Source organism: Zingiber officinale, chromosome 6A (assembly GCF_018446385.1).
Source record: "Zingiber officinale cultivar Zhangliang chromosome 6A, Zo_v1.1, whole genome shotgun sequence".
In the NCBI taxonomy this organism is placed as follows: domain Eukaryota; kingdom Viridiplantae; phylum Streptophyta; class Magnoliopsida; order Zingiberales; family Zingiberaceae; genus Zingiber; species Zingiber officinale.
This window is the reverse complement of record NC_055997.1, coordinates 111,874,337-111,888,472: the sequence shown is the minus strand read 5'-3', so window position 1 is coordinate 111,888,472 and position 14,136 is coordinate 111,874,337. Positions and strand designations below refer to the sequence as shown.

At 42.9% G+C, this 14,136-nt stretch overlaps 1 protein-coding gene across 1 annotated transcript; it reads left to right on the top strand.

The window, feature by feature from the left end:
- The first annotated feature begins 229 nt into the window (after positions 1-229).
- LOC121997452 (elongation factor 1-alpha-like) lies at positions 230-4,019 on the top strand. Its single transcript, XM_042551865.1, has 3 exons — positions 230-328; positions 2,184-2,671; positions 2,882-4,019. The coding sequence occupies exons 2-3, from the start codon at positions 2,210-2,212 to the stop codon at positions 3,761-3,763; spliced, it is 1,344 nt and encodes a 447-aa protein (XP_042407799.1). The 5' UTR covers positions 230-328; positions 2,184-2,209; the 3' UTR covers positions 3,764-4,019.
- The last annotated feature ends 10,117 nt before the right edge of the window (positions 4,020-14,136 follow it).

The following is a 14,136-nucleotide window of genomic DNA, read 5'->3' as shown; positions in this document are numbered from 1 at the left end:
TTTATGGAAGGGACAATTACTATAATATAATATAATTTAGTTTAGCTTTAAGATCCTAAAATCAAGGGGGCAAAGTGTAAATTTTCCACATGCTCAACTTTATAATGACCGTTGGATTGGACTCGGACGGAGGGGAAAAGTCCATCAACTGAGACCGTTAGATGGGCGAATCGTATGGTGGAGAAAAAAGCCCTAGATACGCTGCCGAACCCCCACCCGGGATACTCTATATAAACTTCTTCGTGCCCCTTGAGCCTGAGGTCCGGTGCGCTTCCTTTCCGCCGTCGCTCTCTTCTACGAGGTTGAGATCGAATTCCAGCTGCTATATGTATGCCCCTCGTCTTCGAATCTTGTTTTTCGCTTGTGTTCCTTGAGTGAACCGTTGATCCTTTGTGGTTTATATTGAGGCTGGAAGCTTACGTTGTTCTTGTTGAAATATGTCGTCTTTTCCACGTAAAACTTTGTTCGGTTATCCCCTGTTTAACGTGTCATATTTTTCCTGTTTTTAATTATCACTGCAGTGGTTAATTTTTATGGATCTGATCTTGCTGGTGTTTGCTTGCTATTTTAGATCTCAGTAAAATGATCTACTATATAGATCTGGTTATCCCGATGGCTTTGTTTCTCTATGCTGATTTTATTGTGCTTATGGGGAGCTTATTTTGCTAGGGTGGGCATTGACGAGAAACTAGGACCGCTGTTCTAATTTGTCTAGTATATTCTGATTTGGATGGTTTATGCCGTAGATAACCTGCAATTTCGGAATGAAAAAGGCGTTCATTGTCTAATGGAAAGGACGAAGGTTCTATGTACCTTCAGTATAGGTTCAAATCCTATTGGACGCTATTCATTTTACCAATTCGGATTTTGATTGGTGTACTATGGATGCACGCAAAATTGATTCACCAGATAAACAGCTAAACAAGATGTTTGGAGATGATGACTCTAATGATCAAATTTTGTTGTTTTCTTTGTGCTCACTTGTTCGATTATATGTATGATTATCTTCCTACCAATGAACTCGTTTTGTGTTTGCTGTATGCCTGCTTTAATTCATGCAATTTATAAATGGTGGCATGGTTGCCTAGCACAGGTTATTAAAATCAGACATTGATCCAATTCGTTTCTTGAAAATGCACTTGAGGTGGGTAAATATTCAACTGTAAATATGAGATTGTAAATATTCAGATATTGGTGTATGATTTACAAGTTTTATTAGGTGTTTAAAACAAAGCATATGCTTTAAAATTTGCAGACTCCTAATTTTTTAACTATATATTTTTAACTATGGTAAATTAGATATATTTAGGACTTCTGTGATAGTTATGAAATTGGGATTAATTAGGGTTACCCCCACCAGTTAGCTTGTCTTGGTTATATCTAGGTTTGCTATGCAATTTGATCAATAATCCATTTAAAATTTGCAGACTCCTAATTTTTAACTATATATTTTTAGTTATGGTCAATTAGATATATTTAGGACTGCAGTGATAGTTATGAAATTGGGATTAATTGGGGTTACTACCACCGGTTAGCTTGTCTTGGTTATATCTAGGTTTGCTATGCAATTTGATCAATTAATCCATTTGTTCAACTAGGAACTTGTGGCCTGTAGCTCTTTTGATCTGATTTTATAACTACAAGGCCATGGTTCTGAAGATGTGGGATTAATTTATCACTGTATCAAAACATTTAGAACATATATGGTTTTCTCATAATTTCGTAGGCATTGGCTGCAGTTGTACACTTTATCTTTTTGAAAGATTTAGATATGCTTTTCTTGTCAAGTCCCTTGCAATGTATTAATGTAGTTATTTACTTTTTCTAAAGTTATTGAGTTTTGCCTCCTTAGTTCATCTGGTTTCTGAAATAATGATATTTTATTTTCACCAAATGTTGATCTATGAATTAGCATTTGTCTTTATTTGCTTGCGTATTACTGATGTTTGTTCATCTAGAGTTTTTGAAGATGTATAACATTTATGTACTCCAGTTATCAATTATATGATAATTAGTTGGTGGTTATGTCATAGTCACATTTTGTTGGTCTCAACTTAACTGATGGGTTGATAAAGGCAATTGATACAGTTGTTCATCTATTCGTTTGTCAATTATTTGTTGAATCTTCATATGCCTCTTTCATTACTTTAATGGGGTTGTCTGATTTTCCCCCCCTGTTGTAGTTCTTTTGCTATAAGCCAGACTCACAATGGGGAAAGAGAAGGTTCACATCAGTATTGTGGTCATTGGTCATGTTGACTCTGGCAAGTCAACCACCACTGGGCATCTCATTTACAAACTTGGTGGCATTGACAAACGTGTGATAGAGAGGTTCGAAAAGGAAGCTGCTGAGATGAACAAAAGATCATTCAAGTATGCTTGGGTCCTTGACAAGCTTAAGGCTGAGCGTGAGAGAGGTATCACTATTGACATTGCTCTTTGGAAGTTCGAGACCACCAAGTATTACTGTACTGTCATTGATGCTCCTGGGCATCGTGACTTCATCAAGAATATGATCACTGGAACATCTCAGGCTGACTGTGCTGTTCTTATCATCGATTCGACAACTGGTGGATTTGAGGCGGGTATCTCAAAGGATGGCCAAACTCGGGAGCATGCTTTGCTTGCTTTTACTCTTGGGGTCAAGCAGATGATTTGTTGCTGTAACAAGGTACTGCTTTCGATCTGTTTGATTGGTTTGTGCTTCTGTTTTCAATAGGATAATAACATACATCAAAGTTGTCTTCTGTATCTCTATACACTTCAGTTACAAGAGTATCCTGAACTAGTCATTTGTCTACTTTTGATACTCATTTGTCTACTTTTGATACTTTTGACTCTTTTTTCCTTGGTATTTATGCTGCCTTTTATGTTAATGTAGATGGATGCAACTACCCCCAAGTATTCAAAGGCCAGGTATGATGAAATTGTGAAAGAGGTTTCCTCTTACCTCAAGAAGGTTGGCTACAACCCTGATAAGATTCCTTTTGTTCCCATCTCTGGATTCGAGGGTGACAACATGATTGAGAGGTCTACCAATTTGGACTGGTACAAGGGTCCCACTCTTCTTGAGGCCCTTGACTTGATCAATGAACCAAAAAGGCCAACGGACAAACCCCTTCGGCTTCCCCTTCAGGATGTGTACAAGATTGGTGGTATTGGAACTGTTCCAGTGGGACGTGTTGAGACTGGTGTCCTAAAACCTGGCATGGTTGTCACATTTGGTCCTACTGGTCTCACAACTGAAATCAAGTCTGTTGAGATGCATCATGAAGCTCTCCAGGAAGCTCTACCGGGTGACAATGTTGGTTTTAACGTGAAGAATGTCGCAGTTAAAGATCTCAAGCGAGGGTTCGTTGCATCAAACTCCAAGGATGATCCTGCCAAGGAGGCCGCAAACTTCACTTCTCAGGTTATCATCATGAATCACCCAGGTCAGATTGGCAACGGTTATGCCCCAGTCTTGGACTGTCACACCTCCCACATTGCTGTCAAGTTTGCTGAGATCCTCACCAAGATTGACAGACGATCTGGGAAGGAGCTTGAAAAAGAGCCCAAGTTCCTCAAGAACGGTGATGCTGGCTTTATCAAGATGATTCCCACCAAGCCCATGGTGGTTGAAACATTCTCCGACTACCCTCCGCTTGGTCGTTTTGCTGTCAGGGACATGCGCCAGACTGTGGCTGTTGGTGTCATCAAGAGTGTCGAGAAGAAGGATCCAACCGGTGCCAAGATCACCAAGGCAGCTGCCAAGAAGAAGTGAGATTGATATTCATTGCCAGGAGAAAAAACAAGTGTTTTAGTTATCTTCATCTTCTCAGTTTTTGCTTCCACCTTCCCCGTTAAGTTTTTCTACAGCGACCTTTAAATGAGTCAGCTGTTAGTCTTCTGTTTCCTTGCGAGTCTAAACTTTAATCTTATGCGTCCCTTCCATGGCAGTATTTTTCTCTGTAGCAGTTCTTCAGGAAGTGTTTGAATTTTGAACATCGTGCTTTCAAGTTTGCTGCTTGTTTTATTTACTTTATTTTTTTTTTGATGAAAATAGGTCAGCATTGGTATGTTATTTGTATACTATTAAAGCCGATAGATGGCAACAACTACTCTTAAGTTAGATCCGACGGCTCATAATGATTTGTATCTTGTATATCGTTGAATGTTCGCCAACATTTTCCTCTTTGTTTTCATCTGCTCTTGATCGTGACCCACCTTGCAGCGAGGATCCTCCCAGCCCCCTTACATCTGTTAGCTATCTGCTCGTGACCCACCTTGCAGCGAGGATCCTCCCAGCCCCTTTCCCTCTGTTAGCTATCTGCGCTTTGCAGTGATGGCCTCGATGACCCCAAGATGGCTGTCACAGGCTGCGCTCCTGGATCACTTTTTTGTGGTCTAGGAGATGTGCTATTCGTATTTGAATGGTTATTTTTTTTTTTTGGTTCATCGTCCCCATCAGGTTATAATTTTTATTCGGAGTGGACGGCCGGAGGCATCCCGAAGGCCTCCGATGGTTGGATAAGTAGTCAGGTTATTGGGCGCCGAGCGTGGGTGTCCTCCGGGCGGTTTCTAGCCGTCCGCTTCGAACAAAAATTATAACTTGGTGGGGATGATGAACCTAGGAAGGGATTACAACCATTTACGGTCGGATCACGGTCCTGGTGGGGACGATGAACCCAAGAATGGATCACAACCATTTGCGGTCGGATCACGGTCGTGATCCGGCCGCAAATGCGAGTGGCACACCCCTGAACCACAAAAAGTGGTCCAGGAGATCCTGCCTCCCTCACCCCACCTCGGTTGTTGCTTGAATGTCTTCCACTGTAAATGCGTCACCATTGATGCTGCCCTTTAGCAAATGATACAAGATGGCTTAGCGGCAGTAGCGATGTTAGACGAGTTAATCCATGATAGGATGGATCAATTGATGAGATGGATCAGATTGAGAAATCTCTAACTCAATTCAAGGCGGATTAGGCGAACTAACGAGTGAGCCCATTAAAAGTTAAAAAAAAATATTTTTTTTATATCTATAATATTTTATTTCGAAAAAATTTTATCAATCAAATGTATCTAGAAAACTATAATTTTTATTATAAAATTATAAAGCACCGTTTTTATTTTAAAATTATAATAATAAAAAAAATAAATTAACATAAAAATTGGTTTACATGTATTTCTTAATCCACTGGCCAACTTAAGCTCATGGTGGGCCAACCTGCGTGAGTCGTGGGCCTAAGCGGGTCGGCCCGCGATGGATTTGGGTTGATAAAATTTCAATTCAATCTGCTTACATTTTTTGGCTAGGTAGACTAACTCGACAGACTCAACCTAAATTGATGACTGTAAGTGACAGTCATCAAGGCTTATGTGGTGTAATGCCTAATAATAACGCTTATTAAAAACGGTTAGTATCCTCCGATTAAATACATACAAATAAATTAAGGGGGTATTTTATTCTAAAACAAGAGGTATTTTACTCTAATACAATATCCATGATGTAATCCCTAGTGGAATACATGGATGAGCATGTCAAATATGCTCAATCTCAACCAATTAACTCAAATATTGTCAATCAACTAATCTCCACTCGCGACGATTAAGTGTTGGATATATGTGAATAGAGAAAAGGTAGAAGAAGAAAAAAGCTCTATTGTGAATAAGAATTTAGTCCAACATTAGGAGTTTCAAAGCATATTAGTTAGTTTATATTGATTCACATGTATTGATAATGTGAACAAATGCATGGGGAGAGACTTTCTCTCATATGTGGGTGCACAAGAGGGGTGCAAATTCATGGCTCATATTATATTGAACCAACTTGACTCGTGTGCGAGCACGACTTGCGCTCGCCGAATGCCGGACTGGCCGGGGTAAAAATTGCCCAAGTAGAACAACTAACATTTTGCTACATGGATTCTTTTTATTTGCTAGGCAAGAAGGTAACAGAAGCATAACCATTGTTAATGGCGATTTCGTGACCTCCCAGATAGTAATGGTCGACTATTAATGGCCACCGACTATCATTAATCCTTGGGTATTAATGGTCATTACTTGACGTTCAATGCAGGTAAGGGATGATGCTCTTATATAAAGGGAGACCATGGCCTTAAACAGGATACACAAAAAAGCTGAAGTTCTCCACCTACGCCCCCCTCCTCCTCTGTCATGCATCTCTTGCTCAACAGAGTACCCGTGATAACAGTTGGGTACATTTTAGTTTGCCGTAACCACCAGTGCTTGGTATGCATCATTGTTAATGTTACGAACCACAAGTGTACGGTTGTCGTCAAGTAATAAAATATCGATTCCACGGGGACTGTTGATTAAACACTAGTTGACTTCACACGACGAGTTGTCTAGACAATCGAATGTGGTTCACAAACGCAAGGAAGAGAGATTGAGAGAAGAAAGCGAGAATAGAAAGAGAGAAGGAACAAGAGATGATATTAGAAGGGGATAAATGATAGATACTAGGATTTCAATTTTATTATGATGTTAGTTAATGCCCCCATACATTGTTTATCTACCTAACCCTATGCTTATACTCGTGTAGAGATTCTAACTAAAGCCTAGTACAACCCCTGCGTAGGTTGCACCAGAGAGTTTACCCAATCTCTAATATCATCAAGTAAAGAGGTAACCTACGAAATCCGGTTAATAGGGAATCTTTATCACTAGGACTCTCGGTCATACGTTTCTAGAGTTGTCCGATTTACTTCCTAACGGTAGATTAATGCAATTAAGTAGAAGAGGTAACCTAAGAAGTCAAGTTAAGAGGAAATCTCTGTGACTAGGACCCCCCAGTCATACATTCCTAGAGTTATTCAATTTACTTCCTAATATTAATTTAGGAGAACCCTCTAAACTCTAATTAGTTTTCCTTGTAGGGGATTGATTCTCATTTCAAGGAAATGCTATAGAAAGTAAGGGATACCTTCTGTTTCAAGGTCTCATGGTCTTACAATCCAAGACCCCTCCTCTAACAGTGAACACAACCTTACATCTACATGAATTGACTTCACACATATTTCATCAAATACATACAAGGCACAACACATAAAATATGGTATAAATATATCATAACATAAGAAAATGTTCAAATACATAGTTCATACTTCACATCACATCATAACTACTTTCTACATCCTAGATCTGAAAATCTACTCCATAGCAAAGGAAGAACAAACCAAAGACACAAAGGATAATAGTCTTACAACCCAAATATAAGAAATGAAGAGAAGAGATGCTTAGCTACACATTGTCGATGTCTTCGGAGAGTCTCCTTACTCTTCTAAGGAATGAGGACGAGGCCCAAGCCAAAGATGATTGAAAAAGGTGAGAAAACCCCTTTTATAGCTCTAGACACGACCCTTTCTTGGGCTGTGACACGGCCGTGTGAATCCACACAGTCATATGTTACCTTGGCTTTGGTTCGATGGTACAACCATGTAGATTCCACACAGCCAAAGTATTCTTCTTCTCTAGAAATTTCACACGACTGTGTGGATTGACACGACCATGTGTCAAGGCTGTGTGGATCTTATAGACTATTTTAGCACATCTTAAAGTGGTATTCTTGAGTTGAAGTATTCAGAAAAGTTATAGATCTTAAAGTTAGCTATAATTTGGTATAAAGAACAACCCAAAACTCCAACTAAGAAAGAAGTTATAGTCACTTTATTTTTGATCTATAGTGCTGAAAATGATATGACCGTGTGAATTTGACACGACCGTGTGGAATTGACACGACCAAGCCATGCGAACATTGGTTTGTGCCATATTTTCACATGTCCATGCCTCATAAGCATGGTCTGGGCATTTTGGAAGCTCTAGACTCTATTTAAGCTCTGTTTTTACTCTAAATCATATCATATCAATTAAAACAAGCAAAGAATAGATATCCGAACAAAAGGAGCAGAAATATGATATTATAAAGAAATAAGGTGCAATAAACATAGATTATACTGATAAATATAAGTAGATGTGAGTCGAAACATCCATAAAAGTGTTTATAATCTACGTACTTCATACTCCCAGATTTAAACCTTTACTTATTCTCAAGTAAAAACTGCATTTAAACTCATGTGGTTAAGTAGTACATCATAATCTCTAGCAAGTCGATCTAATCTTATCAAGTAATTTCATTGGTGAGCAAGATATAAAAGTTGTTTAAGTATGACCTAAGAAATAGTTCTCCACGCTCAGTCTAATAGTGATATAAGTTTTCCAAGTTTCAATCCCTAAGCATAGTCAAGTCATCATAAAACTATGTTCTTTATGCTTCTAGCGATAGACACTTATCTGCCACACGTATGGTTCATATATCTAAAACTACACAAGGTCTCAAAGTATTATTCAGAATCAAGAGAAACATAACATTTATTTTTCCAGTAACCTAACTCGGTCTCAAATGGGTAAATTGTTAGTTTCTACTCACGATAATTATTTTCTATCCCTTATTCATATGATGGTTTCTTTCTTTTTTCTTTTTTTAGTGCTTTAAAGGTGTAGAACTAACACAAATACAATTATATAAATGTAAATGCAGGGATTTTTTATTTTTCCAAGTGAGTTGCCATGATCCGAGATCATCCAGTAATCAAAATGTAATTAAGAGGTCACCCTAGAAATACAAGTACTAGTCCAGTTCTATGAATCATGACTATTTTTAGAGTTATCAACCATCAAAATTATGCAAGGTGTAAAGAGATTCTAAAATAATGCCAACACTCAAACTTTTACAGTAAAAATATTACTCACTTCATGCTAATATAGATAGGAAAAGATAAATCACTAAATATACTAGCACCATAAATAACTAATAAACCGCATAAAATCTAAAATAAACGTGCTAGTATTTTGTGTTAAGGAACAAACAATCATGATGTGATGAATGATGCAACTAGTAAAAATTTTATTATACAAAAAGAAATATGCAAAAACTAAACTACAACCTAATGTATCCCCCCAGACTTAAACTTTTCATTGTCCTAATAAAAACTATAAATGCAAATGTGGAGGAGGTTTTTGAAGTTAGAGAAGTTACCAAGTGATAAGCTCCAAATGAATGACATTCATGTGCTTGAAGATACTCCTCTATCCGATGCTTACATTCCTCCACAACTTTGAATTCGAAAAAAGAAATAGATAAGAAAAATAAATAGAGGGATTAGAGTTATTATGAACAAAGTAAAGACATTAGAAAGAAACTAAAACTAAAATAAAAGCAAGAATAAACTTAGGTCACCTCCCAATAAGTGCTTGTTTAAGGTCATTGCTCGAACCCTTATTAGGCTCATCGAAATCGTGATCTTGTCGGAGTGAGGTATTTCCAGACCTTCTGGCTAATGGTCCAAAATGTAGACGGAGCTTTCATCATGGAAATCATATCTTAAGGAATTGCTCTCTCCTTCTTCTTCTCTAGGGATGATAATTTTTCCCACGGGTTCAGGGTCCTGTGGAAAAAACTCGAAATGGGAACAGGGATCCCCAATTTATTCAGAGATGAGGGCGGGTTCGAATATTTTTTTCTAGGATGGGGGCAGATATGGGGATACTATCCCCATTTCTGAACCCGCCCTGAAAATAATAATAATAATATTATTAGTAATATTAATAATATAATAATATTATTTTTAAAAAATATTAATAATAGTGTCATTAAATAATATTGATAATAATATTAATATTTAAAAATTTAAAATATTAATAATAAAATTAGTGTTCGACGTCAATTTACAAGAAGTTGCAACAAGAACAATAGTAAGATTGGTTGGAGATGCATCAATGGTTCTATCAGTGTTCGGAGTATCATCAAATACATCAACACCGTGCAAAGCAATAAAGGAATCTTGTAGAGCTGTAGAATCATGATCACAATCACCTTCATTTTTATTGATCCTGTCCGAATCAAGAGTCAGTGGACGCTGGGCACGCGGCGCTCTCTGCTAGATCCTCGAGTGCTCCGGCGAACCTGCAACAAAACCGAGCCGGGAGGGGTGTCCCGGCGACGGTCCTCCGACGCTCAAGTCAGGTAAGTGGTGGAGAAAGTGGCTGCCAAATTCGTATTCTGCGTACCTTCGGTGAAGTAATAGCCTCTTTATATAAGACGGAGAAGGAACTGATGCACGCCCACCGAGGTGCGTACGTGTCAGCAACCCATACCACGGTATGCACTTGTCAGAGAGCTTACCTGACACCATGCTGCCACAGTCCGAGCATGTTCTTTGATGGGACGGCAGGGCCACCCGTTGTCAGACTAGAAGTATGGCACAGCCATATGACTTGACGGCTGTCAGAAGATGTCCCCGTCTTTTACCCACCGTCTGACTGGGGTGCCTGGCCCGCCGAGCGGGCGATGAACGTCGTCCGGACGGCCTTGATTCTTTGCGCCGTCTGGGCGGCACCTCCTTCCGCTCGGTTATTACGCACTGCTTTATTTGAGCGTCGGACCCCTGGTCCCTACCAGGGTGCCTTTTACTACCAGATTTCCCTTTCTTCTGAGTCCGGTCGGCTCGCCCTTTTCCGGCGAGCCACTGGACCCTTTGACCTCCCCTGAGCGTTGACTCCTTATGGGGTTCCGGATTTTTACCGCCGGATCACTTGCCTTCCTCTCGAGTCTAGTCGAAGGAGGCAAAGTCCGACTGACTGGACTGCCGATCGGTCGAACAATGATCATTGCCTTAGGCCGCTCGGCCAGGCATAAAGATGCTCCTCCGTGCGGCGATATCTGTCTGTCCGGCGACACTTTGTCCATGCCTTGTATTTTCTGGGAATCGATGTCCGTTGTTCTCCCACACTACCCATCACGTGCTCTGCGCACGGTAAGGGGAGCTCATTAAATGCGGCTAGTAACCGGCAAACACGTGGCGACCGTGCATTTGTCAGAGTATGGCGGTTACGTCACTTCCGATGGGACAGCCGCCGTTTGAAACGGACGATCCGATGACAACCTCGATATCGACGACCTGGATCGGACGGTGGCGCCTCGCTGCTTCATTCTCCTCCGGCACTTCTCTGCTCGTATTCTCTTCCGGCAACCTCGCCCCTCAACTCTTCGGCAAACCTCGACCCTTCGTCGATCATCTTCTTTGTTTATAAGGCCTTTTCTCTTGTTCCCAGCGCTTTCTTCTTTTTGTTACCTGTTTCCTTCAATCGGCTTCTGCTCCATTCTTTGCTCACCCCTTCCCTCAGCATCCTATATTCTCGTCCCTTGACCATGACTAGCACTTCGCAGTCGACTGGCGGCGCTCCAGGTCTGTGGTACACGACCATGGAGAGCCGTTTTGATGAGGAAGACGCCTTGCGCCTCGTCCGGACTTATGACCTGCCGACCGACCACCAAATAGTGTTAGCCACACCAGCCGCTCGGCCTCATGAACCGCCGTCCGGCACAGTGCTTTTCTTCCGAGACCAATTTCTGGCCGGACTGCGTTTTCCACCTCACAAATTTTTCTTAGAAGTCTGCAACTATTTCCGCATTCCGCTCGGCCAGGTAGTTCCCAACTCTATTAGGCTGCTGAGCGGAGTGATAGTTTTGTTTAAGCTGAACAACATCCCCTTGGACCCAAAAATATTCCACTACTTTTACTATCCCAAGCAAGCCGAGTGGGGTACCTTTGTTTTCCAGTCTAGGATAGGCTTCGTGCTTTTTGATCATATGCCGAGCTCCAACAAACATTGGAAGGAGCATTTTTTCTATATACGTTTTCCCGAGCGGCCAACTTTCCGTACCGCGCAACCGGAGCTCGGCAAGTTTAGAGGTGACGCGGACTATCTCCATGCAGCCGAGCGGCTAGTCGGTCAGCGCTATCATATTGACGAGATGCTCCTTCCGGGAGTAATGCATATATTCGGCTTGTCTTCTATCCCCGCCGATCTGCCCTACAACATGAGTAAGTTTCCTTGTCTTCTCATTTGTTTTGTCCTAACTGATTTATTTTTTGTTTCTGCAGCGGAAGTCATGTGGCGTGCCAAGGCTACCGAGAAGCTCAAACTGAAAGCTGCTCAGATTGAGGAGGCGACGAACAAGGAGGCCGCCGAGCGGGGCCTTGCTCCATCCGATCCGACCGGTGGAGAAAGTGAGGGGGCACCAACTGTCCCCGAAGCCTCAGATGTCCCTGCCTTTCACAATGAGGCCGCGGGTGACCTGGAACCTCCTCCCGAGTGCGTAGCGGTACATCATCGGCCGAATGGCCCCCTACCTCAGCCTCGGGCGTATGGGTGAGCTTCCCTCCTCTTCTGCCGGTGGGCCGTCCGATAAGGTCGCTGCTTCTCAAAGCGAGCCGAGCGGCCAAAACTTGATAAAGACCGTTCTGCGCCTCCCCTCAGAGGCGTACATGGCTGCTGCTGATCGGCCAGTGGTCCCCGAGCAGCAGATTACTCTGACGGGCCCTCTTGCCCAAGCTTGGATAGATGCTCGGCGTCGCATAGCCACGATGACTCCCGGGCAGCTCGGCGATAGCAACCTTCAACAGGCCACCGGGGTATGCTCTCCTTTTCTTTATTTGCATATTCGAATTAGGTTTCTGACCTGTGGACATTTGTTGGTAGAACTGGGTGGAGCAGATCGCTATTAGCAATCGATTGGCCGAGCTGGAGGACGAGGTGAAAACAAAAACCGTTGGGGGTAACGGGCAGTCGGCTGCCGCTCTAGCGAAGGCCAAAAAATCTCTGACGATTTGGCGTTCGGCTCGAAACGATGATCAAGCAACGAGAGAAGGAGCTCAAAACGGCGACCACTCGGAAGCAACAGGCCATCAATGATATGGACCGTATGAAGGTGGAGATCAGGGGGTTGGAACAACGCATCAAAGACTTGGACGCCCTGTTGGCCGCCGAGAAGGAGGGCCGCTCGGCGGATCTCCAAAGATTCGACGGAGATTTGGCCGCGCTCCAAGCCACCAGCGATGCCGCCCATGCCGCGCTCAAGGAATACCAGGAGGGGGAGTCGGCCCGCTCTGACGAGGTGAGGAAAGCGTTCCTTTGTTCGGAGGACTTCGGAGAGAAGTTCACTGACAAGATATCCCTCACGTTCGAGGAGGCGATCAAGGCGGCGGTGGGATATCTGAAGAACAAAGGTCACCTGTCTGCCGAGTTGACCATCCCCCCCGAAGATATAGCGAGCGTGATGGACACCATCCCCGACGCTCTCTTTGATTTTGATGTCTGAGGAGCGTTTTTATAAACTTTTTTGTATTCCAGCCGTTCGGCCCGGACTATCTCTGTAATGACTTTTTTAGCTTGCGTAGTAGATGATCTTCTGTTCCTTTCACCTTTTATTGTGGCAAGAACTTACTAAGTATTCTTTATAACCATTCCGCTCGGCACCTCGCTATGCCAGACAAGCGAATTATCTTTAATGTCTCATTACGCGCTTGATCAGCCGCTCAGCGCGCAAACTTGTTTGCCTCTTTAATTCCGATTAACCATCCTTTGCTCGTCTCTTGATATTTATTGTCAGTGGTCGATGGTGCGGTTATTTATAGCCGATCGGCGCGGCTCTCGATCTTTAACGACGGTGCTCGTCGGTCTTCCGCTCGGAGGGTTTATAGACGCCGGCTCGCTCTTTAACGTCGGTGCTCGTCGGCGCGGATATTTATAGCCGATCGGCGCGGCTCTCGATCTTTAACGACGGTGCTCGTCGGCGCGGATATTTATAGCCGATCGGCGCGGCTCTCGATCTTTAACGACGGTGCTCGTCGGCGCGGATATTTATAGCCGATCGGCGCGGCTCTCGATCTTTAACGACGGTGCTCGTCGGCGCGGATATTTATAGCCGATCGGCGCGGCTCTCGATCTTTAACGACGGTGCTCGTCGGTCTTCCGCTCGGGGATTTATAGACGCCGGCTCGTCTCTCGATGTTTAACGTCGGTGCTCGACGGCGCGGTTATTTATAGCCGGTCGGCGCGGCTCTCGATGTTTAACGACGGTGCTCGTCGGCGCGGATATTTATAGCCGATCGGCGCGGCTCTCGATCTTTAACGACGGTGCTCGTCGGCGCGGATATTTATAGCCGATCGGCGCGGCTCTCGATCTTTAACGACGGTGCTCGTCGGCGCGGATATTTATAGCCGATCGGCGCGGCTCTCGATCTTTAACGACGGTGCTCGTCGGTCTTCCGCTCGGAGGGTTTATAGACG

Bases quoted from the DNA above. Each gene is read 5' to 3' on its own strand.
- LOC121997452 (XM_042551865.1), top strand. From the start codon at position 2,210: ATGGGGAAAGAGAAGGTTCACATCAGTATTGTGGTCATTGGTCATGTT. The intron at 2,672-2,881 runs GTACTGCTTTCG...ATGTTAATGTAG, and splicing joins TGATTTGTTGCTGTAACAAG to ATGGATGCAACTACCCCCAA.